The sequence below is a fragment of the Poecile atricapillus genome, chromosome W (genome assembly GCF_030490865.1).
Source record: "Poecile atricapillus isolate bPoeAtr1 chromosome W, bPoeAtr1.hap1, whole genome shotgun sequence".
Classification (NCBI taxonomy): domain Eukaryota; kingdom Metazoa; phylum Chordata; class Aves; order Passeriformes; family Paridae; genus Poecile; species Poecile atricapillus.
In genome coordinates this window covers 60,851,287-60,871,014 of record NC_081288.1, presented here as the reverse complement: position 1 = coordinate 60,871,014, position 19,728 = coordinate 60,851,287, and the positions used below count along the sequence as shown (strand labels likewise).

The window sequence follows — 19,728 nt, the reverse complement described above, 5'->3', positions numbered from 1 at the left end:
CTACTGTTGTAGACAGTAGAAGTGGTAATGGACAGAAGTAGGCAGAGTGGCTGTGAGCTGAATAACCTTGCTAGATTGGCAGTTTTCCAGTTATATTAAAAATATCACATAAATAACTGTAATTTCATCAGGGTATGATTATGTAAAATGTAAAAGCTTGCTGTAAATGTCTGAGTGTAAAATCTTTATACAGTTATTGATAGACAGTGAAACACCATTGGCTATTGTTTAAAGGGCAGAGGTTATATATTTTATTTTGGTTTAATATGCAGTTCTTGTTAAAATTTATGAGGTGACCGGACTAGTACCAAAAATTTGTAGCTGAAGGAGTGAGCATCTTGGCTAATGGAAACAAGAGGCTTCTATGGAGGATTTGCTAATGAATACTTTCCTTTTTGCCTGATCTGAGATCACACTGAGCAAAAACTGAATCTCAGTTGTGATTGTAATGGATCAAATGTGAGCTGTCTTAAGGCTTGTTTTTCGGTGCCCACCAAAACATTTTGTACTTACTGTTGATGACTGTCTCCCCTGTTTTGTGAATTTTCAGCCAACGAAACATAAAACCTGACTCTCAAAAGAAAGCCTGTAGGGGAAGGGTAGATGTTGATATTTGAGACTTGTTTTCAAAGCAAAAGGTGCAAATATATTTTGGCTTCAGGTGGAAGCCTGTGATGGGAATTTCAAGTACCAGGATGTGAGTCCTTTATGCTGAGTCCTTTCCTTATTTAAAAATTACTGCAGTAGGACTTTTAAGCTAAATAATGATATTTTATTTAAAATGGAATTAAAACAGTCAGCTTCTTAAGCTAACAAAAACTTAAAGTGAGATTGAATATAAACAATCCTGACTTCACAAATAAACTTCCTCCACCTATTGGATTCTTTCAAGGCAGATCTTTCACTGGCTTTCTTGAAGCCTGAGCATTCATTTACTTCTGGAGTTGCAGCAAACCACAGAATCCTTTGGGTCTTTCCAAAATGTCTCCTTTTTTTAGTATTGAGGCCAGATCTGAAGGGTAACATAGTTTGTGCTCTCATGAATGAGCAAACATTCTTTTGTTTCAGAAGATTATACATCCCTGATTGTGTGCCTGTTGCTAGGACAAAGCATGTAGCACTTTCACTCTGCTGCTTATTTGCAGTCTTTCAAAGGCATGTGATATCTTCAGAAGCAAGTAATTGAGAGGAAATACAGCCTGTCACAGACCTAAATGGAGTAAGAAAATAGTTCTCTCATTTCCTTGCTCTCTTTTGTCTTCTCATGCTGAGATATGGTAAGGCCCCACGAGCTTTTGCAGATCCTAAGCAAGCTACAGTTTACAGAGTTGAGAAAGTAAGGTTCTGTGATATGGCAGGCAGTGGCCTTAATTCTACATTTCCTGATTGTTTCAGGTTTTTCATTAGTTAGTATGCAGATGCCTGAAGTGTAAAGCTCCACACTCAGTGTTAGGCAAGCTTAACTGTTGTGGAATCTCTTTTTATGGGCATGCTATCAAAAAATCTAAACTGTATCAAGTCCTTCTGTCTATTACTTAGGGATAAATAGAATATTGCATTAATAGAATACTTCATTCGAAGAGATGAAAAATGATGGGAAGATCATTTAATATTTCTTTCCCTTGAGAAAAGAGTAATTTTTTCTTACTGGAAAAGCTCCAGTGAATATGAGCTACTTTGTATTAAGTACTGTAACTGAATTATATACTAGGTTGGTTTTAACATGTGCTAATACCCTGAAAATGCTTCCCTTTGAAGAATTGAGAAGCTTATGTAGCACTGGGTTATGAATACCAGTGTTCATTTATGCTGTTGTATGCATGTTTTTTATATTACTTAACTCCATGATATTTATCTGCAGAGAGGTTTTCAACATCCTCATGAGGGAAAAGAGGAAATCTCTTCACTCTCATGACCAGTGACAGGACTCAAAGCTTATCTGGGGAGGTTTAGGTTGGATCAGGAAAAGGCTGGATCAGGAAAAGGTTTTTCACTCTGTGTGTGGTTGAACATTGGAACAGGCTCCCCAGGGAAATGGTCACAGCACCAAGCCTGACAGAGATCAGAAAGTGTTTGGACAATGCTCTCAGGCACATGGAGTGATTCCTGGGATGTCCTGCACAGGGCCAGGAGTTGGGTCCCTTTCAACTCAGGATATTCTATAATTCTATGATGTTATGATAATTTGTAAGTGTCTTGTTTAAAATGTGCTTACCATTTGTTAAATTAAATTGATGATTTCTTTAACTCTTTTTCAGATCTTTGAAAGAATTTTGTTTATTTGGGCAATACGTCATCCAGCCAGTGGATATGTTCAGGGCATAAATGATCTTGTTACTCCTTTCTTTGTAGTCTTCGTTTGTGAATACATAGGTAAGATTTATCTTAATACTGAATTATGAATCAGTATTGGTTTTGAAACATCATTTTCATTTTACTCTAGCAGTTTGGATGAGCTAATCAAAGCATAATTTGATACATTAATTTTATCATAAATGTTTGTAATTATAAATCTGTATCACTTTAAATATATTCTGAGAAGCAACCAGATTTTAGGTAGTCAGTGAAGTTAAGGAATCATCTTGATTTCTGCTTAAGAAATGTTCACTGTTTTATTTTCCCTTTCTCTTCTAATTCATGTTTTTTTGTTAATCTTTATATTGTACATATGAACTGGACACCAGCAGCAAAACAACAAAGCAAAACAACAAATTCTTGCCCCTCAGGAAAGAAACCCAGTGAAACAAAAAATATAACCCATGAAACATGAATATTTTTAAATCAGTTGTGGGGAAGTTGCAGTTTAATAGGTTCCCTTTATTTCATCTCTGACTGAAATAATGGCATCCTGGAATTAGGGTGTGAAAATTAAGACAACAGCAATCAAATTTCTCTGGTTAAGAACTCTGCTCTTATGAGACTTACAACATTATTAATAATGGTAGTGTCAACAACTCCATTTGTGTTGGGTTTGTGGCTTTATGTGTGAATATACTTTTGAAAACATAAATTACTTAGATGTGGGTTAAATCTTAAGTTTAGAGATTTGTATTTAAGTTGTTATAAGCATTAAGAGAACGACTGACTATTATGAATAAGTCCTTAATAACTTGGGTATAATTATGGATATAAAAGGTAAGGTTTAACAGTAAAAATGACAGTGTTAATCTGGTTTGAATTAAAACTGTTTTCCTTGTACTTGTGTTTATCATAGACACGTACAGTGAAAATTAAATCGTTGTGTATAAAAACTTGAGCAATGTATTTTCTGGCTACTTCAGTGGAGCTACATAGTGTGGATTCTTCCTACCTTGTCTGTGCAAGATATCCATTGGTGTACTAATCCAGATTAGTTTTAATGAAGGACAGATTATCCTTGAGTGGATGATAGACATTTTTCATTTGCATGGCAACGCCTCTGTTGCTTTGTTCATTTCTTGTTTCATAGGGGGACATTTCATTGCTAAGCAACTAATGAGAACTACTGCTGCTTTCTCCCTAATCATCTCCTAAGTAGGGTAGAGGCCTACTCCTGAGAGTATTTGCAGTTTCTGCCTTTTACTCCCTCATTTGACAGATCATGAAAATGTTCTTAATGGTCCTAGAACAGTAGGGTCTCTAGTAGGCTTTAGGGTTGTTAATTGAAATAAGAAGTTCAAATGAGATGTGATTAGAGAATTGATATTCCATGTTAAATAGGCCATTTAATTAAAATGGTAAATAAGTTTGTCTTTACCACAAACTTACATTTGGAGACCCTGATGATTGTTAATGTATTTGCCACTTTGTCAGGATTGTCATATTGGAGAGTATAGCTGTTCCTGTGTTTGGTGAAGAAAGACAAAATGTGAAAACTTTCAACCATAAAAGATAGTTGGGGGAAATGTATGAAGCTCAGAAAACTGTATTCTGAAAGCTCATTTAAAAACTAGTATCTATATAATAAGAAACACAGCAAAATGAAGGTTTTTGTTTTCTTTCACTATAGTGGTGGTCATGGCTAAGTGCAAACAGCAGTTATTTCCCCCAGAGACCTATAAAAACTCAAAGATTTTCCTTTAAATAGCTTTTTGATTTGAATCTTTCTAATTTGTTCAAGTTACACTGAGTGATGCATTCAAGTTAGAATGAATAAGTGAAATGAGGACATTGCATTTATCAAGCACATCAAAAATCCTGTAATAAAATTATAGGACTCAAAACTAACACTGTGAATTGGACTTTAGTAATTTATGTAGAAATAAACACAGAATTGCAGAATTTTCCTATCAAAAATGTTTACACTGTTAGTGTATTTATATTTACTTCGATAATATTCTGTATTTACTTCGGATTTTTACTCTAGATCTCATTTCTTGGTTTTGCATGAACATTGGTTTGTGCATTAAACACCTTTATTTATTGCCATATTTTCACTATTGATTTTTGTATTTTTCTTAATTTAACTGAGACCTTTTTTGCTTCAGTTCTAAGTCACTTGGATCCTAATTTATACAGTTGAAAGTAATAATGCTTTTATTTTAGGTTCTTTTGTAGTTAAAAAAGTCAAAGAATTATTAAGTAAATTCTTATTATTAACAATGCCATTAATAATAAATCTGCTCTGATTAGGTAATCTGATGGTACATCCTGGTAATTTTTAAACACATTTTAAACACATTTGCAGTTTCGTCAAATACGAAATTTGGTTGGAGGAAGGCCATGTTTATTTTAGCTTATGACAATTGAGAGAGCCCTTAATCTTGCATAACAATTGTGTGACAGTCGTTCTAGTGATGGGAGTCTTTTTGCTCTACTAAAGACATCAATGAACTGTTTGGGAAACTTTTTAAGGAGCGTCAGAAGATACAAATCACATGGATGAAAATGCTATTTTACTTCTCATTCAAATCTGAATGCCATAAATAGATTTTTGGGTCTATATATAACGGCTGATAGATGTTTTGATGGTTTAGTATGGGTTGAGATACCTAATTTTAGCACATTGACTCCTTCATTTAGAATATATTGAGTTATTGAATGTAGGAATTGAGTATGTTAAATGTTAAGGATGTTCTTTCAAACTTACCATCAGTATGATGAAAGTGTAATCTGGTAATGTCTCATTAGTTTCCAGTTTGCAATAACAGCAGAATGGTGTAATGTTTTCAGCAAGATAAAACTTAATTGTCAAACCAAGCAAGGAGAGGAAAAACTACAATTGAAGAAAATTTCAGAGGGGGTAGATACTGGCCTCTGCTGCAATATAGTAGTTTCAGTTTTGATTTTCTGGCCTAAATTAGGAGGACAGTGATTTTAAACTTTAGGTTTCTTGTACTGGATGATGGTGTTATTCTCAGTATTTTTTTCTTTTTACATTTTTTCTCCTCATGAAAAATGCTAGAGATATTTAATCTTATTTCATCATACTATATCAGCCTCCTTAGATATCTGAACACTGGAGGTGTGGAAAACTGTTCTGGGCTTACTTCTAACACCCGCATGACACAGTAGTGTTGTAACATGTGCTGTCAGAACAAATGCCAATTACTGTCAGGGCAGTTTTCCTGAAAGCCCTCTGTGTTTGTAGCATATTAGTTTGTGTCAAAATCAATCTCCTCCCTGCAAATGCACCAGAGGGGTTTTTGTTAATGAGATAAGATATACCATGTGAATGCTCACTCTTTGTAGACTTAATGTGGACAAGGAAATTTTGCACTGGATTGCAAATCCTATATTTATTGCAAGTTGCTACAGATATGCTCTTTGTAGGCCTTCCTCTTCTGTGAGTTCCTGTAGGGCTACATTGTTTCCTAGTGTTAAGTTGTGCTGCACAATTACTTGTGGTCTCTTGCTCACCTACACTTCGCTTTATCTGACATTCCAGTACATCGTCGTTCCCTGGGCTTGTGTGTATATCTAAAACCCCAAAGAGGATCTGGATTTATTCACCATCCAGAGAGATGAAAGTTTCAGAGAAGTACCACCATGATAAGGATGCATGTCAGATTGTTGCTAAGTGGAATAGCTGTATGAAATAATTTTAAGACGCCTAGGAGTATTCGATCAAGGGAAAATTAGCAGTTAGTAGGAAGTCAAAGGCAGGAAATGAACACTATTGTGTTCAATGAACACTTGGTCATTTTATGTCGGATAAAGAATGACAAGAAAAATGAGGCTGCTGAAGACTGCAATGGTGATTGAGATATTGTCTGCAATCTTCTTGAAATAGAGGAGCCTGAGGCAAGTTGGTGATGCTTACAAGAACTCATGAACTGAAAACTTCGGAAAGAGAGATCTTACCCCTGTAAGTATTTTTTCTTGTCATCTTAAATCCTTTTGTAGGCGGCATTAAATGAAACTTCTGTTACCTAGTGTTTTTTTAATTAATACCGCTATGACTTAAGTGATAATTAATCTAGGCCCAAATCCTAGTGGAAATGGGATAGGATTTATTCCCAGACTACTTTTTCTATAAGTAAACAAAGATTCTTTGGTCTTTAAAGTGCCTTAATCTGTCTATAACTCCCTTGTTTACCACATTTTCCATTCCTTCTCATATATTCCAGGAAGTCTTCCTGCCCTTATAACTGGCATGCAGTCTCATTTTGTCTTCCTTTCACCCTTTTCAACAGTGAATAGTTGTATTTAAAACTATTCATTTTGGGTTTTTCCCCCCCCACTTTGAATACTGTATCAAAAATGGTTATTTTCATTGTATAATTGAAGTAAAGTTTTGGAACATTTTATCATGGCCATATCTGAGGTAATTCATTGGTGTATTTTTTTATAAAATAGGAAAAAATTGTTAGTTAAGCAGAGATTTTTATTTTCAGGAGAGTTGTAATTTTTGTGGAATAAATAGATCTGTTTGGAATGTACATAAAACTGAATTCCTGAATGATGTGATAGCGAGCCAGAGAGCAAAGAATATTAACCCACTGACTTTAAGGAACTGCTTTTCTTCATACTTACAGAGTTATAAGGTAAATTTTGTTCAGCGTGCATTATATCCTTTACAAGACCAAGCCTTTTTTGCTACAGTATAAATAAATTAATTTGAGATAATTTATCCTGCTGTCTACATTTCTAGACCTTTATTATTCAGTTCTACCAATTCTACTAGTCCTTGGAGAATTATGGATAGAACTTGTACATAGAGGTTTTGAAGAGAAAAAATGGAAAAGAGGTAACATATTTGTAGTTATTTAGAAGAGACTGACTGAAACTGAAGGATGAGAAATTGTTTTTATAAACTAGAAAAAAGAGCTATCACTGGATTAACTGGATGCTTCTCTTTCTCCTAGGCCCTTGAAATTTCACTGTCTTCTGATTTACCAGGAGAGAAATTCTGGAAGACTTCCCAGGACTGAGCTTCAGGAGTATGAGGGATTTCTTCAGTTTGAGAGAGATGCAAAGATTTTATTTGCAATTGGAGTATGCTCTTCAAGTTGTCTTTCAATTTTGACATTAAACTTTGTAATAAGCTTCTGCTGTTTCCATACTTTTCTTTGTTTAAATAAATAAAAGGTTTTGCATGATACTATGTTAAAATGTTTTTATGTACACATTTTTTTAAAAAATGATTTATGAAACACAAAATGGATTTACATAAAAGCAGGGACATGAAGCATAATTGATATTTTAATGTTTTTCTGCATTGTAAAAGTATTAAGAAAATAAATGTTGTTTTAAAACCCTTGTAAAATTTTATGAAAAACTATTAAAAATATTTTAAATCACTTTTCTATCAAATGAAAATTTCATAGCACAAGTTCCATTTAATCACATTGATTTTTTTTTTCCTCCTTAATGCAAATTGCAAGTAATGTACTTTCCATATACAAAGGTATATTTCAGTGCTGTTTCTTAACATTTCCGTAATTTTATAGTAACACTCATGGCATCAGGAAAGTTGACTCAAGTTATCATAAACATGAACAATATTCCATTAAATACTCTTTGATAATTAAATGGAGTATTGTTATCTGTGGGATTTGGGCGAGCAAAAAATGAAGAAATCTTACACAAAACTGTTGAATTGAAGACTTAAAAGTACTGAGAAGCCAATTACATCTTCTATGTAAGTCTAGAAAATGTCCTGTGCATTCCTCTGAAAAAACTGCAATACACCCAAGCCACTTGGTGACCTGAATCTTTTTACTTACCAGTCAGTTTTCTTTACTGCACTCTTTGCTTTCATGTCTTATTGAGCACTTACTATGTGGACACCTGGATACACATATATATGTGTATATGTATATTTATAACTGTAACATGGCATAGAAACTGTTCAGCATTATCTTAGCTTGCTTTGAGATATCTACTGTTCACCATCGCAATTTCAATTTCCAGGAATATGTTGCCCCACTCTCCCCACTGCTTTGCCAATCTGTTGTCAGTGAAAGTACTTTGTGCTTGCTGCAGGGTAGCTGAAGAAAGGGAGAATTGTAATGAATAGGATAGACAGTATTTGAATTTGGTTTTACAAAATGATGGTTCCTGCTTTGCACCATGGAAAAGATCCAGAAGGAAGCAGAAACCTGTGTTGAGCCCACACAGAGAGGACTTGGTACTTCTGTGCTGTGAGGCAGGACTGATTTTGACTGCAGTGGAAAAGCAGTTAGAATTTTTTTCCATTAATTTAAATATTTTTGAGTTGTAGTTTTTGAAAAAAATTCCTTCAGGTAAGTTACATGGAAACAAAGACAATAAAAATATAGACCTGAATTTTAGAGCTTTAAAAAGCACACTTTTGAAGCACTTGGACAGATTATACTTTTAAATTGTTAATTTGTTTTTATGTATGTCTCACTTAAGAAAAAATGAATTATTCAAAATGTCTGAGCACTTGTCTTTATTAATATATAATACTGTTTTTCAGGCCTAATTGGACAAAGAAACCGTACTATTTTACATCCTTTTATTCACTTTAATCAAGTAGGAGAATCCATGTGAAAATAACTAGCACTGAATTCTTTGAATTGTTTGTCAGCTACCAGTGCTTGCCATGAACACATGTGCATGCTGTTCTGTCTAGGGCTGGTTCATAAAGCTAGATATTTGGAGACATTCCAAACAGAACTAAGGAAAACAGGGAGAGTATTAAGAGGACATCTCATGCTTAGTTTGTGAGGGGTTAGGGAATAAGGGAGCATGAAGAAGGGCAAATATGTTGGCAGAACTTGCATAATAGAGAGAATTGATTGATAAGAACCAGTGAACTATAAATTCCTATTAATCTTTTGACCCTTTCATTTTGTGTTTGCATATTTATTTTAATTATTTACTTGGACAAATTAATCTTTATCTTTTAGCACGACTTGTTGGAATATTACTTTTGTAGTTGCAGTGGACTCATTCTGTAGTGGGCACTTTGTTCTAGCTTAGAGTTATAAAGCCATTAAATTTAAGGAAAATTTTTCAATACAGTTACAATAGTATAAAAGTCCTAATGAACGTAGTTAAGCTTTACTCAGATACGCAGTTTGTGTGTGACTTGCTAGTGGTAGAGTTTATTCCCTACTTTTTTTTCCTAGTTGCCTAACCTGGAATTTTGTGGTGGCATTTAGCATCAACCATATGAGTGGATCTGTTTGTGTGAGTGCTCTCTATAAGCTTTGATGAAATGAGGTGATTTGCTTCTTTAGTTAGTGGATTTTTGGCTAATCATACCAACCCAATTTTGGCGTATTTTAGAATATAATAGCCTTGAGAGAAGGGGTCAATAATGAGCAGCTGAGCATATATCTGCAAGTAACTGTATAGCATAGTTGAGGAGTAGTACATTGCTGCATGTGTTTTATTCATTAATGTATTTGATTCCCTGTGAGGGCTTGGGACAGTGTGAACTGGATTCCTATGTGCTGCAGAATCTTCCAGATCCCATTTGCTTTTTCAAGAGGTCAGTGTACCCTGCCTGCTTTAGCTTCATTTCTCTGTTCCTTAAACTTCACACTGGAGCCACATATTTGAGTGTTTCCAGATTAGGTTGTGTTGGTCAGAAAAGAGTTTGCTTGTCATGTGCTTGGATGGCACAGCAGAAGCAGGGGCTTTATGCTGTCAAAACAGGTGGCTTTGTTTTTTTTTTCCCAACCCACAATGTGCATTCCTGTCTTCTCTTTTTGGTCTGCATTGGCTTTCCTTGGGCACAGTTAAACTGGCTGGAAACTAGGCCCATAATAAATGGAATTATTTACATTTCTGCACTCATCTTGAGGATCAGAGAAGAGTGTGAGTGCTGATGTGGGGATAAGAGCATGTTAGGAACAAAGGGAGAAGCAAAGGCCTGTTTAGTGCCAGGTAGCACTGAGACTGCTTTAGCTGTGTAATAACATAAGGCTCATGCTAAGGATTTGTGAATTACACTTACTTTTTGCTTAGAAGGTTGGGGAACATAACAAACAGATACAGGATATAGCAACCTGCTTTTCTATTATTTTGCATCCTAGTACTATCTTGAATGACTTTGATTTACTATAGACAGTGCAGTTTTACAAAATCAGTTCTGTTTCAATTTCTATTTCACTCTAATATACAGTCAGATTTCTGAGCTAATTAGAATAGTTCATCTGAAATGCTGGATGTTTTTCAAAACAATATCATACCTAATTATATTTTCATTGAAAGGGTAATAACAGTTGCTGCATTTTTTGATCTGTGTTTGACTTACAAGCTTTAAAAAAAATATCTAAAGGAATTAAAAAAGGTTGACTGTGGAGAAAAGCTTTAAGAGCAACTGTGGAAGAAGCAAAAACTTACTTTCTCAAAGATTAAAATAAGTGTTGGACACAGGATTTTTCAGACCTAACAATTTCTGATGACTGGTAGTAATAGCTTCAGTGTACCACTGTTTAAATTTAATGTTCTTTTCTTAAAGATGCATATAACCGGCTTTCCTGTGAAGTCAGGAATGAAATTAAAATTTTTCATCTTTGGTGGCATAAGATAGGAACTGAAAAATTGGAAATTGACATTTCATAAATTTTTGTTTTTACTAAATCTGTAGGTGTGAGATTACAGTCATCTTCCTATTTTTCCTAACATTACAAATTTTCTTATTGATGTTAGAGGATTATATTCCTTAAGCTTACAGCTTCTTGTTATTTGTTGTACTGCTCTCCCCATTATTGTGAATGGAGGCATCTGTAGATGGAATTCAGTGTTTTGGGTTAGCCTTTATTTTAATTTGTTTGTTTTAAATATTTATTTCATGCTTCCATGTCATACCTAAGTGTGTCTTGAGAATACTGATCAGCAACCTACAGTGTATGGTCCACCCTCCATTTATTTTTTGTGATAAAGCTGTGATTTAAAGTGAATATCTTTTTGAAAAGCAGCTGGGGAGTTCAAGCCTGTGTAAAGCCCATCTTATGACTCATAGTTTTTATGCTTTAGAGGAAAAGCTAAGTAGGAGCTTGAAAGTTACTAATAAAAATTTCTTCAATCATATTAGTTTCAGGATGTTTATCATCAAATGGCAAAAAATCTGAGAGAGGTCTGATGGAACCTATAAAATACCACCTCATAGCAGGATTTTTTGTTCAGGTATTTCTTGTGAAGAAACTTTCCAAATCCTGTCTTACAGGTAAAATCAGAGGTGCTCTTTTGAATTTTGCTAAGAGATAGAAGAAATCTCTAAATTAATAGAAAAATTTCTTAGATCAAATGAGACTAATCAAACTTCTGTCTTAAGTAATCAGAATAAATAAGTCAGGTCTAGCCTTTGTATTGATTTGAAGTGTTTGATGTTTTCTGCTAACTCAGATTTGTCTTTTAAATCACTATCTTCATATTATTCAAGTTTGCTTTTTTTTTTTCTTCTCTGATGTATACTAAAAAGAACTCGGGGAGAAAGAATTTTTGTTCCCCATGTATATATTAAAACAGATCTGTCAATGAAAGTACTCTTTTACTGCATAGGATGATGTAGATTTAAATTATCTGCTTTTAAAGTTTGTTTTGCATCTATATGTGTGTTTCTTAATTTTTAAAAGTATCTGTCTAAAGAAGATGTGGTATTTTGTGATGATTAGTACACACCGTCAGTATTTTACAAACAAAATTAATTTTATAATATTAATGCTAATGTAAGAAACAGTACATTTCTCAAGTTTGAAATACGTTTTGTGGTTTATATTGTCTCATTTTTGAAGAAAATTAAGAAACTAAGAGACTCATATGATGAGTAAATAATGAGACATTAGTGAAGGGTATTCTGTTTGAAACTACAGACTGGAAATGTTGGGTCATGGGAATAAATGGAAAAAAATATCTTGAGTAGTGGTAGAAACAGTAAACTGAAATTGAAGAGAAGCCAAAAGATTTCTTCAGGAATAAAAATGGAAGAATTGTGAAGAAGGAAGGTAATTGCAATAAACATAGCTGTGGGAGAGACACGTATTCCAAAGGGAGCAGCATATTTTAGTTCTCGCTTCTGCATTCTTATTTCTCCTCTCCCCATGGTCTCCATATAGTTATAATTAGTGATCATCTCTCTATAGTGAGTTGGCACAGAGGTGGTTATACTTCCAGATCTAAGTCCTCTCAAGCATGCTTCCCAACAGACTGGGAAATTACTTCAATAGCTTTTGTGCCATTAAAAGTGGCTTTTGACATCGAAATATCACAGTTTTGTGTGTTTATTATGAAGTAACTTGTGGGAAGAAAAGCTACCAGAGAGAGTTGCTTAAGCAATGACAACATGGTTTACAAATGGCAGAAGTGTAACATCCCAATCCTGTTGCATAGATCAGTAGCAGGTGAAGATCTAAGAAAAGATTTTCAAATTAGGCGGATCACTGCTTTAAAAAGAGCTGTAAGGAAAAAAAAATTGTCTTATTTTCAATAAGATACATGGTTAGTTAATAATTTATAGATGTCAAACCAATACACATAAATTTGTCAAGTTTGTGTGCTGAAACTTCAATTTGAGTTGGCTTTGTAGTTTAAATGCAAACGCTTTTTAATCATAGTAATGAAGTGATTGGGTTTTTCATAAGCAGGGGGATATTTTGCTTGCTTCTTATTGAAAAATCTGATATTTTAAATTTTTACTTTAAGCTGTGGAAAACAAAGTGAAAAATTATGTACTTAAGCACAGTAAAAAAAAGGAAAGTTTTCTTTCCTTCTTTTCTTTTCCTTCTGTAGACTTTCATTATGTTATTTCATAGAAGCAGAAAGTACTTAATGCTTTTATATCACACATTTTGACAAAACCCAGTATTTTTAAAAAATTGGCTTTTAAAAACATGTTCCATCTTTAATTATGACATAAAAATTTACTGTGGTATGACTGAAATTTAAAGACAACTACCTTTATTACAGTAACATTGTTCAAGAAAATTAGAGATCATACTACTACTTTTGAACAGACTTTTGTACAGAGCAGGCTTCTTTTTTTCCTAGAGGTTTGATTATTTCTTTATCTTGACAATAAATACCTATTCAATATGTAAAAATATCTTTGAATTTTATGAAAAAAGCAAGCCTTGTGGCTTTTTTGCCTCAGAAGCATTTGTAGCAGTTTCATTATGAAAGTATAAATTGCAGCAGATTTAAGGCAGTTAAGGAATGCATTCAGCAATTAAACAGTATAAGAAATAGTGTTTCCTGCAGAGTGAATTCTCCTCAAATATGCTTCTTCAAATTTAGTATTTGCCATTCATGCTAAAAAGCAGAAATAATGGATGTTACTTAATTTCTGTTGTAAGTAAAGCAAGAAATCTGTAAGGTGGATTTCTTATTAGCTGTGAATGATGTGGGAGATTACAAAACACAGAAGCATGTAATTTTGGTTAAGAAAGTTGATATATATCCAATTGAAAATTGGATATTGTACCGTGTGGGTTGCAGCAAACTGCCACTGTCATAGACATGTGGGGATGTCACTGAGGGACAGTTGCTTCCTCTGCTGTCCGTTTTTCTTTGAGAACTTACTTTGTTATGCCATTCAAGGACATTAATGGGTTAGAATAAAAATTGCTTCATGAGTGAGTGAAGTTATACTTACACAGAGTTATGGTCATATGTAAATGGTTGGTGAGCTTATGTGACAGCAAATATTTCAGTCTTCAGTCATGGGAAAAATTACATTTCTGAATTTCTAGAAGTTTTTATATTTATGTGCAAGTTCTAGGATAATTTGTACTACTTTTATTTTTACCCAAGTTAGACTTGAACCTTTGAGCTTTTTAAGTTATCCAGGAAATGTGTTATTTCTGTTTATGGAATTGTTCAAATGAGTTTTCTTGACAGCCTTCTGTTATTAAGTAATTACATGCAATTTCTTCTTTTGACTTTTTTTTTAATAGTTTCAGTAAAAAAGTATTAATTTTCAGTACTTTTAAAGTTCACCCCTGCATATGCAGATACATATACCTGTTTATCTTTTAAATATGTTGTAGCCTTTAGTGCAGTTGATTTTTTTCCATCTCCAATGAATAGTTCTTTTTCAAAAATACACTAATTTATAGTTTCTTTTTGAAGGTGTTTCCAGTGCTAGAGTGATAGTTCTGAAATAACTCTCTAATCAATCCTATACCTGAACACAGGGAAGGCTTGGGTTCTTGAGGTTTCCTTTAAACTTGTTTTACCACACTATTGTTTGCTCTTGTCCCACCCTTGATGTTTTGTCTCTGTGTGTTTGTGTGTGTGTGTGTTAGTGCTTTAAAAAATTAAATGATAAAGCACAAACTAGTTAATTAAAATTGCAATGTGGGAGACATGTTCAACCTTTAATCTTTCATTTCCTATTCTCCAAGCACCTTTTGGATTTCTCAGGGAATTCCCTTATGAGGGATTCTAAGAAAATACTCATCAGCATCCTGTGCTCACCATGCATACTGGTTGCTAATTATGAGTCCCTTAATTTGGTGTCACATGCACAGCTTCTCCTTGGCAAACTGTTTTGGTTGACAGTAGCAAACCTATTGGAGTGAGTACTATGAGAAGAATTTGTGCTGAGCATTATGTTTATTGTTGCTGAAATCCATTTTTAAGAAGAGCTGCCATCGCAAAAGCTTTGAAGGCTCCTGTTTCATTGTAATGTCATGCCCAAGAATGTGGCTTATACTCTTCCTTCTAATTTCAAACTGCATTTACTGGCAGATTTCTCACCTATGTGGAAGAGGTTCTCAGTACTGTATTTGGCATTATGCAAGTTCTGTGAGTCAAAGACCTGTTGGTACCATCAGTTTTACTTAATTCTCCTCTGTACCCTTTTGGTCATAGAGCTTTTCATCTTCTTTCTGTCTGACTTGAGGACCAGTAATCTCAGTCTGCAGCCTATGAAGAGCTGTTGTCTTTTGTTTAATTTGCAACATGACCTGAGAGTTTCCATTTTTCAAATAAAAAAATGACCTTAAAAACAGGTCTGTTTTTGTGTATATATGTATATATATATGTGTGTGTGCGTGCAGTGGGTTATGAATATGAATTAAAGGAAAATTCTGGATTATTTAGTGTGGAGGGAAAAAAGATATTTGCAGTTAAAACCTAGCCAAAAAAAAAAAAAGCCTGGGTAGAAAGGATTACTGTCAAGCAGTGTAGGCCCACTAAAGGAAGTCTCAGAATGATTTATTGATTACTTTCATACAGAATCTACAGAATTCTGGGTATTAAGTATCTCCTCTTTTGTTTAGAGCAAATTGAGAGTACTTGCAGGGTCATACATTTATTTTGATGAGCATAGAAGTTCAGTCCATAGGATCAAGTTTATGGTGTTTTTGGACAGGCTGATTTACCTTGCTTGCCAGGTCACACAAGTTTGTAACAGTTGTCATATGTAGTAAATATTATTTAGAGACTTCATATTGATAAAGTATAGTGATTAATATTTGAAACATAATTCCTATATGAATGTATAAAGATACCTTTCTTCCTATTCTATCTGAAGGAAACTGGAAGATCAACTGAAAACAAATGTAAGATTATTGACAAGGTTAAAATTGACAAGTTTTCAATATATCATATATGTGAGAACATGACTGGTTATAGGGGAATATTTGAAATGCAGTAAGGTCATATTTACCTCAGCCTGGACTGATGAGATGATTAAGTTTTTTTTTTATATTTTACCATTGTGACTGCAGTACCACAAAGAAAAGAGAAGGTTTTACTTTGGTGATTCATCCTTAACAGCTCGAGAGCTATTTCTATCAAGATTAATATGTAACTAGGAATTTTTAAATTGGTGATATTGATATGGTAATATACATATTTAATTAGGCAATTGTTACTGTAAGAATTTACATTTAAATGCTCTATTATGTCTTGATCTTCTTAGAAAAACATTGCCTTAGTGCAGCAATGACTGAATAGGTGTTTCATAAGGCTTTTGAAAACTGAGTTTGGATTGGAATAGGTAAGATCTAGCTGTGCAAATATTACTGTGCACCTCTGCATGCAATCATATGTGTATGATTTTGTACTTTGAATACTTGTGTGGTAACCTTTATGTTAGGTGTGCCTGAAGATGCAACATCTGAAGTAGATTGTAGCAAAGTAAGCTTTATACAGAGAAACACCTGTGCATCTGTGGTCAGAATGGTTTCCCTGCACTGCTGCAAGAGATTAATTTGGACTTCAGGTATATGGTAATGCTTTTTTTATGTTTACACAAATTAGTGCTAAAAAAAACCCCCAGTTTATGTTCAAATCATTAACTGAGCTAATGTTTTTATGTAGAATTTTGTGTATTGGGTATATGTAAAGACCAATCATAATTTATTGGTGATCTTGCAGTCTGTTTTGGGCTTCAGCACTAGGTCTTTTCTACCCTGACATCCATTTTATCCCCTACCTTACTCTCCAGTGGATTTATCTGAGTTTTGCTGATTCTGAGTGTTGAGAAACAATTTCAAGATAAAAAGCTACAGTTAAAACATTAGTAGCACAATTAAATATTTGTTTCATTAAAAAAAAAATTCCTTTGGGAGAATGTGTGCATTATTTAATGGGTATATCTTTTGTAGGAACTTGCTGAGTGTAATGAAGTATGAAAACTATCAAGTTACATTGATTTTTTTCACACTTTATAAAGACTGAGTTTTTGTGTTGGTAATAGGCTTAGAGAAGTTCTGAATGCACACTACCTTTTTATTGGTTGCATGTGTTTTTACCCTGATCTGTACTGAAAAGGTAAAATTCCAGTACTCTTTAGAAGAAGTCTGTTACATCTAAAAGACAGAAATTGGTTGTGAACTTAATTTTAACATGCTGAACAACTTCAGTTCAAATCATCCATTAGGCTTAATCTTGAATTAAAACCTACTTTTAATGGAGGCAAGCTGTTTAGCATGTTTACTCTCTGCTGTCATTGGGAAACTAAATCTGTAAGTAGCTGTAAGCAATATTTTTTTTACATTTTGATTTTATCCTTATGTCTCTGCCTTTGTGAGTGGATCCAGTTAGAGCTGTTTAGAAAAAGTTAGTCTTTTTGCATGGTGGGAGGTTTCAGAAGCATACCCTGGGAGTGAGTAAAGAAGACCTAATACCATGCTTACAGCAATGCACATATTCAGATCAGCATGTCATAGACTTCACTCTACAGCAGGTTTCCTCCAGGCAACCATTTTCATGTCTTTTACAGTTGTATAGATAACATGATAAAGATCTCCATAGGAAGCTGAAGAAGATGAGATATTTCTGTAAGACTTCCTAATTGGGAAGTTTTAGGCAGTGATTTTTCTCCCCCAGATATTGCACACACTGGCCTTCTATTTCTGTCCACATTCTTTTATTCAGTCTTTATATTATTATCAATTCAGATGTCACTAATTGAAAATAAATTTAAAATTATTTAAAACCAGATATTGCAATTATGTTCTCAAGCACAAATAATATCTTATGTACTTTTGGGATGGTTATTTTGTTATTTTTGCTTCTGTTTTTCCTGAAATCCCTTGTGAAATTCCTTTCAAAACTTTTCTAGTGTGTTTATTTCTTCATCCAAATAAGAAAAAAAAAAAAAAAAAGAGAGAACAACGTGGAGCTTGACTGCTATTCCCTTAAATCTGCAGGAGAAAAAAAGCATTTTGCACTACGTGCATATCCAAATAAATGAATAAATGCTAAATATGTAGATTATGATTTTGCATAGCATTCTGCCAGTCAAATGTTCCTTAATTTGAGCTTGTCAAAATGGATGGCCTTTATAAATTTCATTTGTACTGTGGAAGAGGGTCATTTGGATATTCAGTGTCAGTTTTGAACTTCCTCAATAAAGCATAGCAAAGTAAGGTGGATTGATGGAGCAGAAGCCATTGATGTCACTGAGAACTTACTCAAGACTTTGCTTTTATGATGCTCTGCCATCTTTATTAGAAGAGTTCTTAGGTTCTTTCACAGTGTAGCTCCTTGTTCATCATACACCACATTTAAATCAAAAAGTACCATTTAATGTAACATATCCAAAAATATACATCTTAGCTGATTTAATGAAACATTATTTTCATATAGCTCAAAGTAATTAGATTTATTCATTGAAATATTTGGTTGCAGAATTTTAAGGCAAAGTCTGACACAGTTGCTTTACTCAGGGGAAATACTGCTAGGGTATAATAGAAATACACCTGAATTGTCTTAAACGTTTAATTAGATTTTTTTTTTAATTTCAAAACTTCATTATCTGACTTCAGAAGAGATGGCTTAGTATGATGCATTAGAAGCACAATGGGATTGAAAATTGGTCTTGAAGTAGCTTATATATTTAAAGAACATATAAAAGATATTGAATAATTATTTTGTGTTTAAGAGGCTTATGGAAATGCTAAAGATCAGTCTCTTTAAGCCACAGAAAAGCAAAATGTTCTTGGATAGCTCTTCAGAGGAGAGACAAACCAAGACAGCTGGACAAGGACTTCATAAAACTGCTATTTTTATTTCTGTAATGGCTGAACATTTGGTTCTGTGACATTATAACTGGGGACTACTGATTCTTTCAGTGAAGAAAGATTGCTAAAAGCTATCTATATCTGCTGTTGTTCCCTATGGAATAATGAGAATTTTACTTAGAGTAGTGAATTTGTGTCAGACCTGTGTTTTTTTCAGAAAGGCCTGTCCTGACTTCCTCTTTTTGCTTCAGGAACATACCTCTGATGAACAGTAATTGGAATCATTGAAAGATATTAAAAGCTATATCGTATTTTCTGGGGAAAAAAAATATTGGTCATTCTAATTTGATATCCATCTTTATTAAAACAATCAGAATCTAGTTTTTCCAAAATATTAATGCTGGAGTGTTGTTGCTGTCCAAGTTGCTTCATTTAGCCTACCCTCACAAAGTGCCCTGGTTTTCTCACAGCTTGCAGATAGTTCAGTTGCAGGATGGCAGATCATTTGGTGGGTGTTTAAAGCTTTATTTCAGGTGAGTTTAGACTTTTACAGTTTAGAAGTCTGCATTCTGAAACAATCTTTGTATGAGAAAATTATAGCTAATATTGAGAAACAAGATTTTTTTTAAAAAAATGTAATTCATCTGGTTCACTTATCTTTCTAGTTTAGAAGGTAGTAGTACTCTGTCACTTCTTGATCTTTGCTGGCTGTGGAGGGAGGTGAAGATGACCACTTTTGATGTTTGTATGGATCTTCCTCTTTTTTGTTGGTTTAAAACCTGATGTGAGAATATAGTGTGAAATGGTAGATTTTGAAAGAGACAGACAAAAACGAGGTAAGATGAGAAAGAGAACATAAAAAATATTTTTCGTTTGTTATCTTTTCGTACCCAAGTGTGTTGTGCTATGGTTTATA

The 19,728-nt window shown here is 33.8% G+C and overlaps 1 protein-coding gene across 1 annotated transcript in view; it reads left to right on the top strand.

Moving 5' to 3' along the window:
• The window catches only part of LOC131591881 (TBC1 domain family member 22A-like), a 141,869-nt gene that overhangs the window by 28,609 nt on the left and 93,532 nt on the right, over positions 1-19,728 (top strand). The window contains exon 8 of the mRNA XM_058862990.1: positions 2,259-2,373. Coding sequence (XP_058718973.1) covers positions 2,259-2,373 — 115 coding nt within the window. The remainder of the gene's footprint in view (positions 1-2,258; positions 2,374-19,728) is intronic.